At 53.0% G+C, this 17,500-nt stretch overlaps 1 protein-coding gene across 1 annotated transcript in view; it reads left to right on the top strand.

The window, feature by feature from the left end:
- ptprr (protein tyrosine phosphatase receptor type R) overlaps positions 1 to 17,500 on the top strand; it is a 44,936-nt gene that overhangs the window by 20,055 nt on the left and 7,381 nt on the right. The window contains exons 5-10 of the mRNA XM_035402181.1: positions 581 to 691; positions 3,959 to 4,218; positions 12,026 to 12,215; positions 12,575 to 12,659; positions 14,035 to 14,114; positions 16,747 to 16,884. Of these exons, the coding sequence (XP_035258072.1) occupies positions 581 to 691; positions 3,959 to 4,218; positions 12,026 to 12,215; positions 12,575 to 12,659; positions 14,035 to 14,114; positions 16,747 to 16,884 (864 nt within the window). The remainder of the gene's footprint in view (positions 1 to 580; positions 692 to 3,958; positions 4,219 to 12,025; positions 12,216 to 12,574; positions 12,660 to 14,034; positions 14,115 to 16,746; positions 16,885 to 17,500) is intronic.

The following is a 17,500-nucleotide window of genomic DNA, read 5'->3' as shown; positions in this document are numbered from 1 at the left end:
ATGTATGTGAGAGAGACAGTGTGTGTGAGTGAGTGTGTATGTGTGTATGTATGTGAGAGAGACAGTGTGTGTGAGTGTGTGTGTGTGTGTGTGTGTGTGTGGCAGAGACAGTGTGTGTGAGTGTGTGTGTGTGTGTGTGTGTGGCAGAGACAGTGTGTGTGAGTGTGTGATTGTGTGTGTGTGTGTGCATGTGTGAGTATAAGTGCATGTATGTAAGAGAGAGTGTGTGTGTCCATGTGTATATATGTGTGTGTGTGTGTGTGTGTGTGAGAGAGAGTGTGTGGGAGGGGGCTGTGGGTGGAGCCGGGGCTCTGACTCCGCCTCCCTGCTCCTGACTGCGCCGCGGCTCCCTGCTCACCTGTCAGATCTCCCACGGCGACAGAGCGGCTCGCTGCAGCCCGGGAGTCCCTCCACGCTCGCTCCTGATTGGCTGCTGGAGCCGCTGCAGGTGGGCGGGGCGGGGGGTGGAGGGGGAGGGCTGTTCCCTGAGGGCAGAGCTGGGACAGTCCAGGGTGCTTTTGGAGGGGGGAAAGGGGTGGGGGATGTCCAGGTTGTGACTCCCGGTCTCTCCTCTCCACAGAAGAATGTTCTACAGGGGCAGTACGAGCGGGACGACGTGTGGACCAAAGAGGGATTTTACGCCGTGGTCATTTTTCTCACCATCTTCATAATCATCGTCACTTGTTTGATGGTAAGTCCCCCTGCCCTCCCCTCTCCCTCCCCCCTCCCTTCCTCTCTCCTCCCTCTCTCCCCCCTCCCTCCTCTCCTCTCCTGCTGCTTTCCCTTAATGGCTGCTGACTGCTGGCAGTGAGTCAGTCAGTCTCCCAGGCCTGTCTGTGCTTTTTTACTCTTTAATGGCGTGTGAATCACCGGAGCCCTCTCAGGGGTGTCACTGAAGAGCCTTCCTCCTGGAGGGCTCTGCAGAGGAAGCGCTGTCGGAGAGAGGGGGAAGCAGGGATTTAAATCCACCCCCCCCACCCTCATACCTGCTGTGGGAGTGCACATGGCTGTGGAGCTTCCCCCCCCCCCCCCCCCATGGAAGAGTCGGTGTGGCAGGGTTGTCTTGTGCTGCTCCTGCTCCTCCTGCTGTCCCTGCTCCTGATGTGAGGAGCGTGGCAGTTTTGGGCTCTGCTCCCAGCAGAAGCCTGTCTCTCTGAATCTGTACCCACCCCCCTCCCCCCCCCTCCCCTCCGGTCAGCCTGCGCGGGGTGTGTGGAGCGAGCGAGCGAGCGAGTGCTGACAGGTGCGCTCGTTAGTTCCTCTTTATCTCCCAGGACACCGTCTGGAGCTCGCGCTCACGAGCCCTCCGGCGTTTCGCTCTGCTCCGCCCACGCTGGTCGCTCAGCTGTCCAGGCTACATTATTTCTGTTAGCGCTGAAAAAATACCGTTCAAAACTATATTGAGAAAGGGATGGAGGACACGGAGCAGTAGACTCCTGCTGGTCAGTGTTATACTTGCAGGTAGAAAAGGAAGCTTGTTTATTTGGCTGGTTAATGCCTGTGAAGCGGTTGAGTGTAGAGGTTATTGGTGGGGCGATGGTAGTTTGTGGGCTAGATCTGTGATGTGAGCCGCTGTAGCCTGTGCTAATGAGAGGGGACCAGTTGTGTCTGCATGTGTTTGTGAATGTGAGGGTTATTTTCACATGGACTATTGAGCTCTCTCTCTCTCTCTCTCTCTCTTGCTGTCTCTCTCTCTCTCTGCATCTCATTAGTCAGGAGCAAAGGCTGTTAGTCTGTCTTAATTAACGCAATCCCTGTGACATCATCACGGGGGGGGGGGGGGGGGGGTGGACACCACTGCGGCTTCATATTAATGAAGACCAAAGAGGAAAAGTGGTTGAGTCTGGAATCCCTTTACCAGGAGCCTCAGTGATCTGTGCTTATAATAGCTGCCTCCTCCTGAGAAAGTAATCTAACCTGAGTAGCCACAGCCTCCTGTCCTCTAGTGCAGCTGGAGCCGTTACAGTGTGGAGCTGTGGGCCGTGCTGTGCGCTATAGCGCCAAAGAGAGAAAAAGCACACGCCCGTCAGTCTGCGTCCCCTGTGTCACCCTCATTGCCTCCTCCTCAGGGTGCTGCGTTTTCTACGGTGTAACACGGTTATGTTGTGACAGACTGCCCATGTATCGTGACATAACGCACTTATGTCACGACGGTACACCCATATATCACGGTTATCGCACCCTTGCGGGGTGATCTAACGCGCTCGTCGAGACAAAGGAAACGCCCTCTTCCTCCGGAATTCCCGGTCCGGCTCGGGAAGCTGTGGGTCCCTGGGAGGCTGTAAATCGTGCTCATTGGACGAGCTCTAAGTGGATGAAATCATCTTTTTTTTTTTTTTTTTACGTGCCATCTTAATGATGTCATACTTACTACAGCATGTTCTCACACCCTCAGTCCAGAACTGCAGGGCAACATGCTTCTGCACAATCTGGGCCCAACAGAGTGTGTTTCTTGGACGTTCCACCGCCGAGACAGTAATGCATGGGTAATAATTCCATTACCCAGAATGCCTTGCTTTATTGTCTGTTCCCAGCATGCACCACTCACATATTTTGATTGGACAGAACCAGAGACTGTACGGTTCTGTGCACCGCACGACTAGAAAAATACTGAAAAAAAAAAACTAAAAAAGAACAAGGAAGGGAAACTAAATTGCTTGCCGTGTGAAATATGTAGAAGTTATGAGGAAAGAATTTCAAGGAGAGACTTCAGGGGCTTAATTAATTCCGGCTTAGCAATCGAAGGAAACAGAGGGATTTGTTTGAGGTTTTCTCCATTCATAAAAGGGATTAACAGAGGGGGTTCTGTGAGAAGAACAGGAACACAGGTAGGGATTACCGAAAGGTACATTCTGATCTGTTTTTTATTTTTAATTATTAGTTAAATTTTTTGTACTCTTCCTTCTTTTCTGGAGTTGTCAGTGCATGTAGGACAGAGGCAGAAGTCCTTGTGGTTCTGTGCAGTGCATGTGAGACAGGCAGAAGTCCTTGTGGTCCTGTGCAGTGCTGATATATTGTAGACTGCAGGTACGTGATGAGTCAGTGTGAGCTGAATCTCTCAACATTTTGAAGCCCTTGTCACTTCTACGTGAGTTAAAGTTGTACAGTTGTCCAGCTTTGGGAAATACTTCCTCCGTGTTCACTCTCTCAAACTGGCAGCGTCTGTTTTTATTGGGGTCCGTTGAGGTAAAGATGTACATCCAGGGCATCACTGAGTTAATGGTTTTCCACTGACAGTTGTCCTGTCAGCATATAAGTTGAAATAAGGGGCTGTACCTCTCCTGTACTGAGAGCCAAGACAGAACGGGACGACAAAGTGGACCCACAGGCCTGAGTGAATGTTGGCTGTAGGATTGTGCATATAATGCGTTAGTGTTGAGACTTTTCTCACTTTGCACAAACAAACAAACACTTCAGCCACATCACACCTGTACACTGGAGATGTGCTCTCTTTCTCTCTCACTTTCTCATGCACACTCACACTCACGCACTCTCACACACACACACACTTAATACGACTGTCTGTTCTGTATTGTGGAGAACAGGGCAGGGGGTGTGGGAGCCTGTAATGGTGATCACACACGCGCTCTGTTGCCGTGGCATCCTCGTTAGGTAAAAATGAACTCACGTAATGAGCTCATGCGCTCTCAGTGACCCGCATGGGTTCCACATGTAGGTCAAAGGTCAGAATGTTTGTCATTTAAGTGGATCTTAATCAGTGCCTGACTGACAGGCCTGCAGGGACTGGCTACAATGAAAGAGAGAGCTTCTGTGACTCCGCCCCACCGCTCCCCTACGGTTAAACAGGCACTGTGTTTGGCCGGCTAATACGCTAACTACGCTAAGCTAACCGTGGTTCAGGTAATCATGTCTGGGGCCCTGATGCAGTGCGCCCTGTGCTGTACAGGGTAGAGCAGGTTCATTTTGACTTCCGCCCCCCTCTCCCCCCGTCCCGCAGGTCCTGTACCGGCTGAAGGAGAAGGTCGAGTACCCCGATCGGCAGCTGAAGGAGGCCCCCAGCCGGGACGTGCACCTGGCCCCCGTGCCGGTGCGGACCGCGCCCCCCCCGCCGGCCCCGCCGCGGACCGGCCCCAGCATGGTGCGGGCCGCCCCGGCCCCCAAACCCGCCAGCGCCTGCGCCGCCGCCCCCGCCAAGCCCTGCCCCTCTGCCGGCCCCTCCCCCTTCAGGATGAAGCCTGCCGCCGGGCTGCAGGAGAGGTAAGGCCGGGACCCCCCCCCCCCCGCTACGGGACCCCTCTCCCCCCCTTGCGTTCGGGGCAGGTCTGTAGGGTTCACTTTACCCCCCCCCCCCCTCCAGGCCCAGCGTTTAGAAGAGGACACAGGGAAGCTCTTGTGTGGATTGGCTGGTCTGTTCAATAAAACATGCTCCCTGGTTACCATGACAGCACCAATCATCTCTGTGGCTGAAAATGCCATAATTATCAGTGTGATACGAGCGCCAGTCTGGCTCTGTCTCTGCTGGTTTGTGGCTCAGGTCTGTGATGTTGGTCAGTGATAGACACCCCATTGTCAGTGGCTCAGGTCAGTAATGTCAGTCAGTGATAGACACCCCAGTGTCAGTGGCTCAGGTCAGTAATGTCAGTCAGTGCTAGGCACTCCCTCTGTGTGTGGCTCAGCACTACAGGCCAGTGGCAGAGACGTGTCTTGCTCTATGGGGTTTTCACACAGTCTTGTAATTAAAAGCATGTGAGTGAAGTACAGCCTCATTCCCCATTCAGATTAATTCATAACAGAATTGAATTCTGTTGCCTCTGCAAAATAGATGACCTAATTATGACTGAAGAGGGAGTAAATGGCCCTGGACCAGTTTGTAATGAAGGAGGCCTCTGAGTTCTGTTTTTTTAATACCGAAAAAAAAGATGTCTGATGTGCTAATAGTATTTGTGTACATTCATATAAATGTTGGAGTTCAGCAGCAGAGTTATGATTTCTGTGTGTGTGTGTGTGTGTGTGTGTGTGTGTGTGCACTGTGCTGGGTGTGTGTGTGTGTGTGTGTGTTTGTGCACCGTGCTGGGTGTGTGTGTGTGTGTGTGTGTGTGTGTGTGTGCACCGTGCTGGGTGTGTGTGTGTGTGTGTGTGTGCGCACCGTGCTGGGTGTGGTGGAGGTGGTGGAGGAGATGAAAGCGCAGGCTGATTATAGCCCCCCTGTGAGTAGTCCCAGGGAGGGGGGTGTGGGGGGAGTGGGGGGGGGCAGGATCTTCAGGAAGTGCAGAGGCTTCCTGCTCAGCACTGAATCCTTTAATGGAGTTGGAGACTCAGGAGAGCCCTGATCTCTTAATCCCCCCATCCCTCCTCACACACACACACACACACACTCACAGCCTCACACACATACACACACACACACACACACACACACACACACGCTCTCTCTCTCTCACACACACACACACACACGCTCTCTCTCTCTCTCAGACACACACACACACACAGACCTGGCAGACCTGTTTCCATGACACTTCCTGCCCTGCAGGACACGCTGCTGCCATCAGAGAGAGGAGTGAGCTTCCCGCAGCTCTCCTCTGGACATGTGTGCGGAGGGGAAGTTTTCCATTTGTTCTTCGGTTTCTTCAGCCACCGCATTTCATTCGTTAAGGAGACGCCCTGACCCCGGGTCACTTCGCTGCGCACACGCGCGTTCGGCTGAGGGAAAAAGCCTCAGAAGATCCCAGCTAACAGCTCTTAAACGAGCGACCGCTCGTGTGTGTTTTTTACCGTGTGCAAACCTTCAGTACTGACGATTAATCTCTCCTGCTTTTTATGTGCGGCTCCCTCTGACGGGGGGCTACGCGCAGCGGCTAATGTTCCAGAGAGACCCTTTCTTCTCTCCTGGCTCACGGCAGGACGGCTATGTTTTTCGCCCGTTTGCCAATATCGTTCCCGTTCCCCTTTTTCATCTTCCGCCCGGCTGACGGTTGCCCCGGAGAGCCGCCTTTTGAAACGGCGTCTGAATTATTTATCTCCTCTGAAAACAGAGAACAGAAGAGCGCATTTTGTTTCTGCGTAGACATTAGAAGCTGGGAGAGATAGAAGCTTCCAGCGGTGGACGGCTGCCGTCGAGGCCTACTCTGGTGCTGCACTGACCTCTAGTGGTGCACTAGAGGAATTGCATAACCTTTTGAGGCTGGTGGATGAATGCACATTAACTGCAGCAGTGTTGCTCATATTTCTGTCGTTCGAGCCACTTATGGTTCCGTCACACTGTAGCCTGCAACCCACATACAGGAAAACATTTTTTAAGGAGCGAACTGCAGGTATATTGCTTCGATAGCCTGTTATTTGCTTGATATTGATTAAAAAAACATCAGGCATATCATGATGCACCAGTCACTGCTAATATTTGCCTTGACGCCAATATCCTGCCAATAATGGCATAAAAATCCTTACCTGATGGCTGATAAGTACTCAGCATTAGGGACATGGCCGTTCACAGGAAGTGAAGCAGGGGTTTTAACCAATTGCATAGCCTCCGGACACTCAGTCACAGTATCAACAGGCTGCATTCAAGACAAACACGGGGCGGGGAGTTGGCGGTTTCTCCTGTTTGCAGAGATATCGTATCGGGGCGCGTTTAAAACGGTGTGTTTTCTCGCGCTGCGGATAACTGGCCCCCGCCCCTCCCCTGTGCTCACAGGCAGGTTAGTCACCGTTTCCCCCCTCTCTCCTAAACGCACCGCAGGCTGCTGCACAGTCAGGACCAGTCAGCCCCGGGGCCCGTGTCTCTCACCGGGTATGACTGCTGACAGGCGGGCCCCTGGCCCTCGCGTAGGGAGACCCCGTGGCGCTCTGCCCACCTGCCCGAAATAGCTGTCGCCCCTGCGGAGGTGCATCAGCAGTTCTGTGGAAACTTTCAGAGAGATAAACCACATTGGGCCTCATTCACAAAACCTTTCTTAAACTGTTCGTACTTTTGTTCTTCAAAAACACTCCTACGAGAAACCAATATGCGATTCATTACACATGTGCAGACCATTGTTTTTCTGCGTATCCCAGGTGTATGAGATGATGAATGCGGGGCTTGTTTGTAAATTTTATGCGCAATCCTGATTATGTGATTAGCATTAGGAAACAGCCATGTACAAATACAGGTTAGAAGCGTTCTTGGAAACGTTCTTACGCGCGGTGTACGGTCAAACGCGGTCCTACGCACGGTTCGTGAACGAGGCCCATTGTGCGTACGGCGCGGGTTTCGCAGCGCTAGCATCGAAGGTCTTTAGTTTTAAGCGGGCAGGGGTGTTCAGTGGCCCCTTCCAGACTGTTTAATTTGCGAGCCCATTGTTGTGTCACGGGGAGCGCGTGATGGATGATGCGAGCGGGACGCCCTCGGTACACACGCCAGATTGATCGCCCGCTCTCTCTCTCTCTGCTCGCCGGCTCTTCATTAACGTTTTTCCAAATTGATTTCCCCGTCTCCGCGGCAACCCTCGCGCTCCCGCTTCCTGGAGAAGACGCGCTCTTCCCGAAACCATAAATCTGCGCCCCCCCCCCCCCCCCCCGCCCATGGATGTGCAGCATCTCGCCTCATTATGACTGATTGACCCCTGACCCCTCTCTCCGCCTGATGAGCAGGTCAAAGGGGCGGGGCTACCTGGCCGATGAGGTCGGCTGCTCTGGCGCCCGCAAACGCAGAGGAGAGAGAGAAGAGCTTTAACGACCAGCTGCAGAGATGAGAGAGGAGGAGCAGCGTTCACATAGTATACACAGTCAATAAATATCCCTCTTATTAGGGCTGTTCTGCAACATTTCTGCATGTGAGTGCACCATGTAGACATTGTGGTGTGGTACAATATCTGACAAACAGAATAGAGAATATATTAGGAAAAGAATCATCGCTGCAAAGTATCAAGGAGAGATGATAACGGTGATTAGCACTGGGTAGTATTTAGGAGCACTGGAAGTGCTGTTGTTATTAAAAAATAATCTGTCATTTACTTCATTGAGATTGGGATCTGATCAGGCCTCATGAATTTTTATATTAAAAAAGAGAGAGCAGCAGAATCTGACTCCAGTGGGATAGAGCCCTCTCTCTCTCTTTCTCTCTCTGTCTCTCTCTCTCCCCCTCTCTCTCTCCCCTCCCTCCCCCCCTCTCCCCCCCCCCCCCCCGTGAGGAAGCAGGTGTGAGGTGGCGTACGTGTGGGCTGAGGAGTGCGTGAGGTGAGGTGAGAGCTCGCTCCTGTAATCACCGCGCTGCTGATGAGGGTCAGGAGAAAGGGCCCGTTAGAGAACGCGCTCGTTAAAAAAACCGAAGCGGGCCAGGCGAGGAAACCGGGCGTCGGCTCGGGAAGCACCCCCCCCCCCCGATAAAGGAAGGTGGTCCGGTCCGACGGGGTCTTTCATAACTTCATTAAAATCTATTTCGGGACATTTATGTAACCCCGGGGCCGGCAAAGAAATGTTGTTTATCAGAAATCGTTCTCCTAGAACAGCGTGTGTACGTCCTGTGGGGGGTTCAACAAAAGCTTGAAGGACTCAAGGACTGACTTTGAAAGATTAAACCGCCAAAAAAAAAAAGAATCTTATCTCTTGTTGTCATCTAAACGAGCGCCTTGATTAGATAAAGTGTGAAGCTGTAAATTTTGTCAGCGCTGTTCAGCCAGCAGTCCCCAGTCAGGCGTGCAGATTATTAATGTTATTAATTTGTTTTTTTTTTTTAATCGCTTTGGTGGATGAGGTGGATGCTGTTTTCAGACTGCGGGGGATAGTCAGTTCTGTGCCTTGGGGTGCTGCAGCAGTCTGGCACGTGATTTGAACCTGCAACCTCCTGGTAACTGTCTGGGTCCCCCGGAGGAGAGTCAAACAGCAAACATTTTTATGGAATATCTGCCATTACTGTTGGTTGTTGGAAGAGCGGTGTGTGTGTGTGTGTGTGTGTGTGTGTGTGTCTGCGTGTGTGTGTGTGTTTGTGCGTGTGTGCATGTGTCTGCATGTGTGCGTGCCTGTGTGCATCTGTGTCTCCTTGCATGTCTGCGTGTGTCCGCACGTGTGCATATGTGTGTGTGTGTCCGCACGTGTGCATATGTGTGTGTGTGTGTGTGTATGTCCGCACGTGTGCATATGTGTGTGTGTGTGTCCGCACGTGTGCGTATGTGTGTGTTTGTGCGTGTTTGTGTGGCTCTAGAGTGTGGGAGCGTAGTTAAATCATGGCGTGTGTCACCGGCTCTGCGGCTGTGTGCTTTGTTCTGGCCGCTCGGCCTGCTGGGAGCTCCAGCGCTGCGCCAGGCCTGGGAGCGGGCTCCTGACTGCCGCTCGGCTCAGGGCCTCTCCGCTGGAGAGCACGGGCGCTCCGCTTCCTGGATTCCTGTGGCCTTAGCACCATAGGCCTGTCCCTGCCACACACTGCCTTATAGGGCAGCGGTACGATGTACCCCCCCACCCCCCACCCTCCCCACGCGGCCCCTCAGACGGGCGGGCCTGACAGTCACAGTGTGAGTCAAGGCTGAGACAGACACTGACCACATCCTGGCTGCACTACCCCGTTCCCCCACAAGGGGCGCCACACGCGAACCGGCTGACAGACGGCATCTGGGCTTTCTGTACAGGCGGTGTCTCTGCCCTGAGCGGGTGAGAAGCTGGGGAGTGGAGCTTTCCTTTAATCGAAATGGCGTCTGACCGCACGTGTGCAGAGCCAAGCTGTGAACCCGGCCTACAGACCCAACATACCAGCCCCCGCCCTCACCCTCACCCAGCGCTCAAATGAACTGCCAGAACCCCCTCACCTTACAGAACACTGCCGGGGTCACAGTCCCGGTGAGCTGGGAGGATTAGAGTTAGAATAGAGAGACTTCACTGGCTGCAGAGAACGTTTGTAAGCTGTTATGGATCTGCCAAAGCAGGTGTCACTGAGCGTTACTAAGTGCAGTAATGCCTGACTGGGTGCCCAAACTTCTGCATGTGCCATGTGCACTTTAGTTTATCATTCTGAAACGGCAATGCATGCAAAATGTGTGTGTGTGTGTGTGTGTGTGTGTGTGTGTGTGCGTGTGTGCGTGCATATTTACGTGTGTGTGTGTGTGTTTGTATATTGATATTTAAGTTCAGTGGTAGTGGGTGGCAGTGGGACGGGAGAGGGCTGTGGGCTGGTTTGTGTGATGATGGTGATGAAGAATCCCCCCTCATCCTCACACACGAGCGGCTGGTCTGAGCAGGACCCCCCAGGCCCCCGCCAGTGGCCCCCTGAGAGGGGCAGCGCTGGCCCCGGGGCGACCCGTGTGTGGCCCCCGGCCCGTGTGGAGGGAGGGGCGAGCCTGGGCTGCGTGTCTGCTCCCTTCCTGCACAGGATGCTGGCACTTCCTGCCCGCAGCGCACTGATTGCTGCAGGGCTCTGGTCCAGCTCCGTGTCCCAGGGTCACTTCCCCCCCAACACCCTCACACCCCCACAACCCCCCCACCCAACCCCCCCCCACACACACACACCCACCCACACTGCACAAGCCCGCTCAGCCTAGAAACAAAGAAACTCAAGTGCATGTGTTTACTGCTAGCCCTCGTCTGATGTTGTCATGTAAAGCTTCATGTTAAGTTTGCATTGTAAATTGTGATTATGCTTTTTGCATGTCACTGTGGGTTCATCAGGGCTGCTGTACTTGTACTGTATGGCTGCGTTTGCCCTGGGGAATTTATTTATTTTTTTTTTTGAGGGAAGAGGCATCAGCTTCCCTCCCGCAAGGTGAACCTCAGCCCCTTGTCCTGGAGTCCAGCGCTTCGCTGTTTGAGTTGGGGGGGGGGGGAGGTGGGGGGTGGTTGGGGGGACACTGGCATTCTGTGAAAGGAAAGATGAATTAGCCTGTGAGCTTTTGAGGGATGACCTTTGCGAGGCAGTTTTATTCCAGAGATTGGAACGAATTGAATCTGTTGAATTTTGCATAATCCACTTATGAATCATTTTTCACTTTGCATACTGTAATACCACCGACCCTTCAGCTCTTAGGCTGGCTATGAATGAACTCGTCTCTTTACCGCTACGCCTGTGGGGACGAAAAGGTTCTTCTTCATCGGAATACATCTACTGTATATGAAATATGAATGTATGAATTATGGCATATGGTGAATAAGTGGACCTGTGACAAGGTTATATTTCTGGTGAATTCTTAGCCTGTGCGTTCACAGCCCAATAGCTTGTATTGCCCAGGGTGGGTTTGCGAAATCGGTATAGATACTGCGGTTAAACACATTTAAATAAATGCCTGTAAAAGAGGTAGGAAACTGGAGTGGTTCAGTGGTGGAGTGGTATAGCAGGTTTGTGAAAGTCCAGATCTGAAACGCGCTGTTTGGATTTGGTTAGGGTTCAAACCAATCTGGAGAGAGGATGTTATTTGGAGGCTGTTAAGGTCAGGCTGCCCTTTCAGGGTGACATTGAAAACAGCACAAAAATAAAAATAACTGAGCAAACACTTTTTTATCTTCCCGCAGAAATTAAAAATCGGAACACACATTCTGACCTGAGATAGAGAGAGAGAGTTAGAGAGAGAGTGAGTGAGTGAGTGAGTGAGATAGATGAGGGATTGATTAATGGACAGGGAATTGGGTAGAGAGAGAGAAAGAGAGGGAGAGAGAGAGAGAGAGAGAGAGAGAGAGAGACTGGGGCTCGGAGTGTGTCTTTGTGTTCCAGTCCCACACTCGCAGCCAGCGCACTGTTCTCTCCCAGCTAATGAATGTCTTCCTTCCCCCCCGTGATAGACTGAGAGACCTGGCAACCAAGAGTGCCGTAGCTCCGCCCCCTCCGTGGAGCTGGGGGGGGGGGGGGGGGGGGGGGTCAAAGGTCAGCAGATCTGGGAGAGAGGCAAAAGCAAGGGGCCAAACAGGGCGTGTCTCTGAGCGGGCGTGTTGCCTGTTCTGAGCCCTGATTGGGCAGCTGGTCATGTTGTACGTGCAGGTTTTCAGAAAGGCTCGGCTGTTTTATGTGTTTGTATTTCTTAAGCCCTGCCGATTGGGAACGGGGGGTCGGCTTGTTATTGGCCATTTTAGGGTCTGTGGGTGACGGTGCTGTTTGCTGTGCCCCCTGCAGGCGGGGGTCCAACGTGTCCCTGGTTTTGGACATGAGCGCGCTGGGCGCGGTGGAGCCCCTGAGCTGCGCCCCGGCCACCCCCCGCGAGCGGGTCGCCCTGGAGTACCTGCACACGGCCGGCCGCGCCCTGTCCCGCCAGCAGCTCCGCGACATCGCGCTCAACACGCAGCGGCTGCACGCCGAGTTCGTGGTGAGGAGGGGCGGCGGCGTGCAACGTTCTCCCAGTGTTCTCCCAACGTTCTCCCAACGTTCTCCCAATGTTCTCCCAATGTTCTCTCAGCGTTCTCCCTGTGTTGTCAGAATCATTTGTGTGATGCATCGTGGGAATTTTCCCATCCGTGCCCTAACAGAGTTCCCTGCAATTCTGTCCAAAAATAAAACCGTCAAAAATGATATTCATCACATTACGTTACATTTATTTAGCAGATGCTTTTATCCAAAGCGACGTACAAAAGCGCACATCAAGGTCATTGGAACAATTACAAAAACACAGGTTCGATAAGACACAATATTCATTTTGCACATTCAATGTCTTTGTGTGCTTTGCAGGAAATTCCGATGAATTTTGTGGATCCCAAAGAACTGGACATTTCCAGTCACGGAACTAAGAACAGATACAAGACCATTTTGCCAAGTGAGTATTTCAACCCGTAAGATTTTTTCCTTTTCAGCATTGATAGTAACGCGTGACTCTGTGTGTGAGGGCGCAGAGGTAGCCTCTGCCCCCTATGGGACTCACCCTCTCTGGGGCTTTCTCCTCAGGCAGAGAGATGGCCACCCTGCTGGTCCTCCACCAGGGAACACTCTGTTCCTCAAATATAACCCCCCTTGTTCCTCCTTAACCAACCTTTCCTGGGGATCTGGGGGGGGGTCACATCTTGTGCGCACCTTTGATGCTGACAGGCCCTGATTGGCTGGGGGGAGGGGTGGAGGTTCTTGAGGGGGAAGGGGGGTGGGGGGGGGGGTGGGGGGGCGCGCTAATTGTAAAGGAACGGGGTGGAAGGGGCGAGGGTTTCCGGTCTGAAACATTGGCAGCCCAACCGCCAGCTTCGCAGCTGCTGACAGGCCAGGGAGGAAGGGCTTCATTACTCCCATCAGCGGGGGGGGGGCGGGGTCAGGGTCAGCGCGTGTGAACCTATAGTTTCCATTGGCACGGGGGGGGCGGGGCCTGCGAGAACAATGCGGCGGGGAGCAGGACAGGCTGTTCTCACCGCCGGTCCCGATCCAAAGAGGTCTGCTTCGTTACGTAACGAGCCAGACGCCGCGCCCGATCGCTATCTGCGTCCCCCACTGTCCCGCACGGAGGAAGGGGAGGCCCCTTATCAATATTGGGACAGAGCTGCTCCTTCCAGAACCGCCCCCCTCCCCAAACAAAAACAGATATTCTGCAAGAAGGAACAGAACGTTAACCTTGTGTTCAGACTGGAACGGGAGCTGGCTCACGGTCACATCCAAGGACGCTCAGCCTCCAAAACCGTGCCCGTCCGAACTCCTTCAGAGCGGAGGACTCTGCCCCTGAGTGAGATTGCACAGTCTTTGCGGGTGACACCTCCCTCCCCCTGAAATTCAGGGTGTGTGGACCATCACTTAGGCCCTGAATGTTTGGGTCCTCCCTGTTATGTATTGATGGGTAGGTTTATTTGGGGGGGGGGATGGGTAGTGTTTTGGGGGGGCTCCACGTCCTTGTTGCCTGGGGGTTAAGGGCCATGTCTTCCTGTAGTGGGTGCAGCTTCCTTCTTCCAGGTCTGCTGAAGAACATTTGAAGGTGGTTTAAAAATACAAGTCAGGCGCGGGCCAGGTTAACTGAACGAGACCATTTCTTTTGGGTGTTGTGGGTACACCGTAAGCCACCCTTCGCCCCCCCCACGCGTTCTCGCCCCTCGGTGAAGCGCGGTTCCCCGTCCCGCCGTTTAAAACGCCGTCGCACGGGGCGAATCGGTGGCCCTGAATGTTGCCGCTGCGTGGTTGCCGCGGTAACCAGCAAATGCTCGTTTTTTTGTCGTTCTCAGACCCCCATTCCAGGGTGATCCTGAAGACCAGGAACACATACGATCCCCTCGGCAGCTACATCAACGCCAACTACGTCAGAGTGAGTCACCGTCCCCGCATTAAAACTACCGTACTTCAGTTCCGCACGCTCACACACTACATGTCCCAATATTTAAGAGAGACCGGTGATGTTATGTATTTTCTCAAGAGTGTAAGGTGTGACACAGAGTGGTATTGCGTAAATTAATTTGTTTATTTCGATGCAGATGATTTGAGGCAGAGCCAGTAGGACCTGCAAGCACTCAGAGTACATTTTTGCGGTTATGTTGTTGTAAAATCAGTTTAAGCACTGACTTGCATCATTCTACTCAATTGTCCACTGTGTCGGACGTTAAGACGTTTTTTTTCTTTGGTGAAAGGAGCATTTCGTGCCAGGAGCCCTTTCCCAAAGCGTAGCTGAAGTCTTTGCTTGTTCGCCTAAACATACAATAGGTTTGTTTCCTGATGCAGGAAGTTTAAGGCCCTTTTCTCTTCCTCCCCATTGGCTAAGGGGTGTGACACAGAGCGCCTTCCCTTCACACCTCCAACAGAACCCTACCTGCCTGTCAGCAAGAGGCTGTTGTTATGGTAACAGACACGGTAACACAAAAACACAAAGCGCAGTCCAAATGTTTTTTCCTCTGATTGTTAATCGCGCATTTTTTTCTGATTGCCTGATTTACTTTCCAGGAGAATATGTGGGATGGAATGTTCTGTTCGACGAACGCGAAACAGGAACTGAACAAAACTCAGAAAATATCCGTTCATGGCTTCGGTTTCAAACCAAACGCGAAATAAAACTTCCGGAACATCAAGCACGCGCATTTTCACGCGTACGAATACGCAATCGCGTCCAAACATCACGCAGCCCCATTGAAACGATTGCTCGATCTCAAACTCAAACTCAAACGCAGACGGGGGGGTGACTGATTTGCCGTGAGGAAGCGGAGCAGCTCGGGACAGTTGGAAACCTCATTAACCCCGTTTGTTTGGGGAGGACTCGGCTCGCCCGCGAAGCCCGGGCCGCTGTTTGGACAGCCGGTATCCCCGAAGGACCGCCTGACCCCTGCGTGCGCCCACCTGCATGTTTAAGTCTCTGTTCATTTGCAGGGGTTGTAATTTCGGCTCTGTTCCCCATAACAGAAATGCATGTGCATTGATACGCAGTATAGAGCTGGTGTGCTATTCTTTTTCGAAGGCTTTGCTTGTATTCCACTATTTTCTAGATTAATCTGCCCAGTGGTCAGGGAACGTCTTTCCACTCTTGTCCACATCGGTTTATAAAAGCCCTTCTTTGAAATTATTGCTCCTATATTTGTCCTGAAAATTTCCAGTGTAAAGCACCATTTTAAAGGTGCTGTCCAAAATGAAGATCGACTTGGGCGATTGATTGCTTATCAAACAGTAAATAAAGCTGAACATTTTGTGGTTCTAAATGACCCCCAGAATGATGTAAAACGTTACACGCTTGTTTCCACGGATCCCCCGTTACGTTTGATGTTGTTGTAACCTCTGGGGTTTCGGCCATTTTGCAAGTGGCAGAGGTTAGGAAAGCAACCAACAGCCTTATGTAAAAACCCTCCTAATGGCTCCTGATCTGCTGACCTGCGTGAGGAGCGGTGGTGAATGTTCTCGCTCTTGGAGAGGTTTGTTATGGTATGGGGAGGGGGGGTCGGGAGCGGAGGGGGGGGGGGGCAGGTCACGCAGCCGAAGGAAGCCGAGGCCCTGCCCCCTTATTGTCCCGCGGAGCGCACAAAAACACAATCAGCGCACCTTTCCCCAGGCCCGGGGGGAACAGAGGATGTTTTCGTAGGATGAGGAGGAACCCCCCCCCCCCTGTGCCAAGAGCCCCTCTCCTCCCGCCCTCGGGCCGGGAGACGTCCCTGACCGCTCGGAGCGCTGGCGCGGTTTTCGGAACGCCGCGTCTTTTTAATTAAGAGGGGACGTCCGCCCGGAGGGGGCGAGGGTGCCGAGCGAGAGAGCGAGATTATCCCCACTTGAAAATCCAAAGTGGTGACTGGCTAGCTAATATTAGCATTTAGTCCTTTGGGCCCAAGTGCATTAGGCCACTTAGTGACTGCAGGAGTGTTTTCAGGAAGAGCTAACGTGTGTTAATTGTGCGTTGATGTAAGCAGGGACAAGAGCCGCAGTCTGTGCGTGGGAAAGGTAACGGACAATACAGTACACTCTTAATGTCTCAATGAAAGAGATACTGCTCCTCTGGCTACAGCGGCTAAAGGTGAACTAGCGGACTGTGATGTCACTGTGATGTCATCGCATAGGGTGTTCTTGTCACCTGCTGGCGATATGCCCATTACCACGGGAGACATTGCCAGTATCTGTTGTGACTGCGTGTCAGTATGAGCACCCTGAGATTCCATGTGACGTTGAAAAGATATCCAAAGGCTGGCCCTTATATACGTGTCTCGGATTACACGGCTTCCGTTTGGGTGAAGTAGGAGTACAGGGCAGAGAGTGAACTGGGTGTGAAAGCACCTGTTCATAAACAAGTCCTGTTCATTCTGTTCCGTTCTGTATATTCAGATATTAAAATCTCCGGATGGATTGTTCGTTTGACGCTCGAAGGACACCCGTGTTTGGGGACAGGAGGAAGCAGCGTTTTGGCGGTGGGGAGGTGAAAGGAAGTGGCAGGCTTCAGATCTCAGTTTCTCACAGTCTGTGTGCCTGTGCAGGGTTACCTGGGAGACGAGAGGTCCTACATCGCCACCCAGGGCCCCATGATCAACACGGTGAACGACTTCTGGCAGATGGCCTGGCAGGAGGACTGCCCCGTCATCGTCATGATCACGAAGCTGAAGGAGAAGAACGAGGTGAGGCGCCCCCTGCTGCCTGGAGTGGGAAATGCAAGACTGAGCATGCACCTGTGCACCAACACACACACACACACGCACACACACATACACACATGTACGTGCACAAGCACATTCTCTGTCTCCCTCTCTCTCTCTCACACACACACACACACACGCCCTGTGTCCTCGATGAGCAGTTGTTGTAATCCAGTCATTTCAGGCATGTCCTGTTGGTAATGTAGATGCGTTGTAATATAAATATTGATTTTGGCAGATTTTCCTGCTATCTCTCATATCTGCATATCTGTATGTATTCAGAATGGAAGCGTGTGCCTGTGGTCACCCCTCGTCCTATCACAGCACGGGCGGGGCGGGACAGGGAGCATTAGAAACACAGCGGGGAGGACACCGGTGCACAGCGGGGGTCGTTGCCATGGAGACGAGCGGTCGAGGGCACGCAGGCGAGATACGGGGGGAGGGGAGGGGTGCTGAAAATAACTCACAATGGCCAGGCCCACAATGGGACAGGCTCTCTCTAGACCAGCACCAACATCAGTACCCATTCCTGGGAGGGGGGGGAGGGGGGGAGGGGGGAGCGGCCCGGGGTGCGGGCCCGCCGGCTGGCGCCTCGGGG

This window comes from Anguilla anguilla, chromosome 19, assembly GCF_013347855.1.
Source record: "Anguilla anguilla isolate fAngAng1 chromosome 19, fAngAng1.pri, whole genome shotgun sequence".
Classification (NCBI taxonomy): domain Eukaryota; kingdom Metazoa; phylum Chordata; class Actinopteri; order Anguilliformes; family Anguillidae; genus Anguilla; species Anguilla anguilla.
The sequence above is the reverse complement of the archived record's forward strand: the minus strand, read 5'-3'. Positions and strand labels throughout refer to the sequence as shown.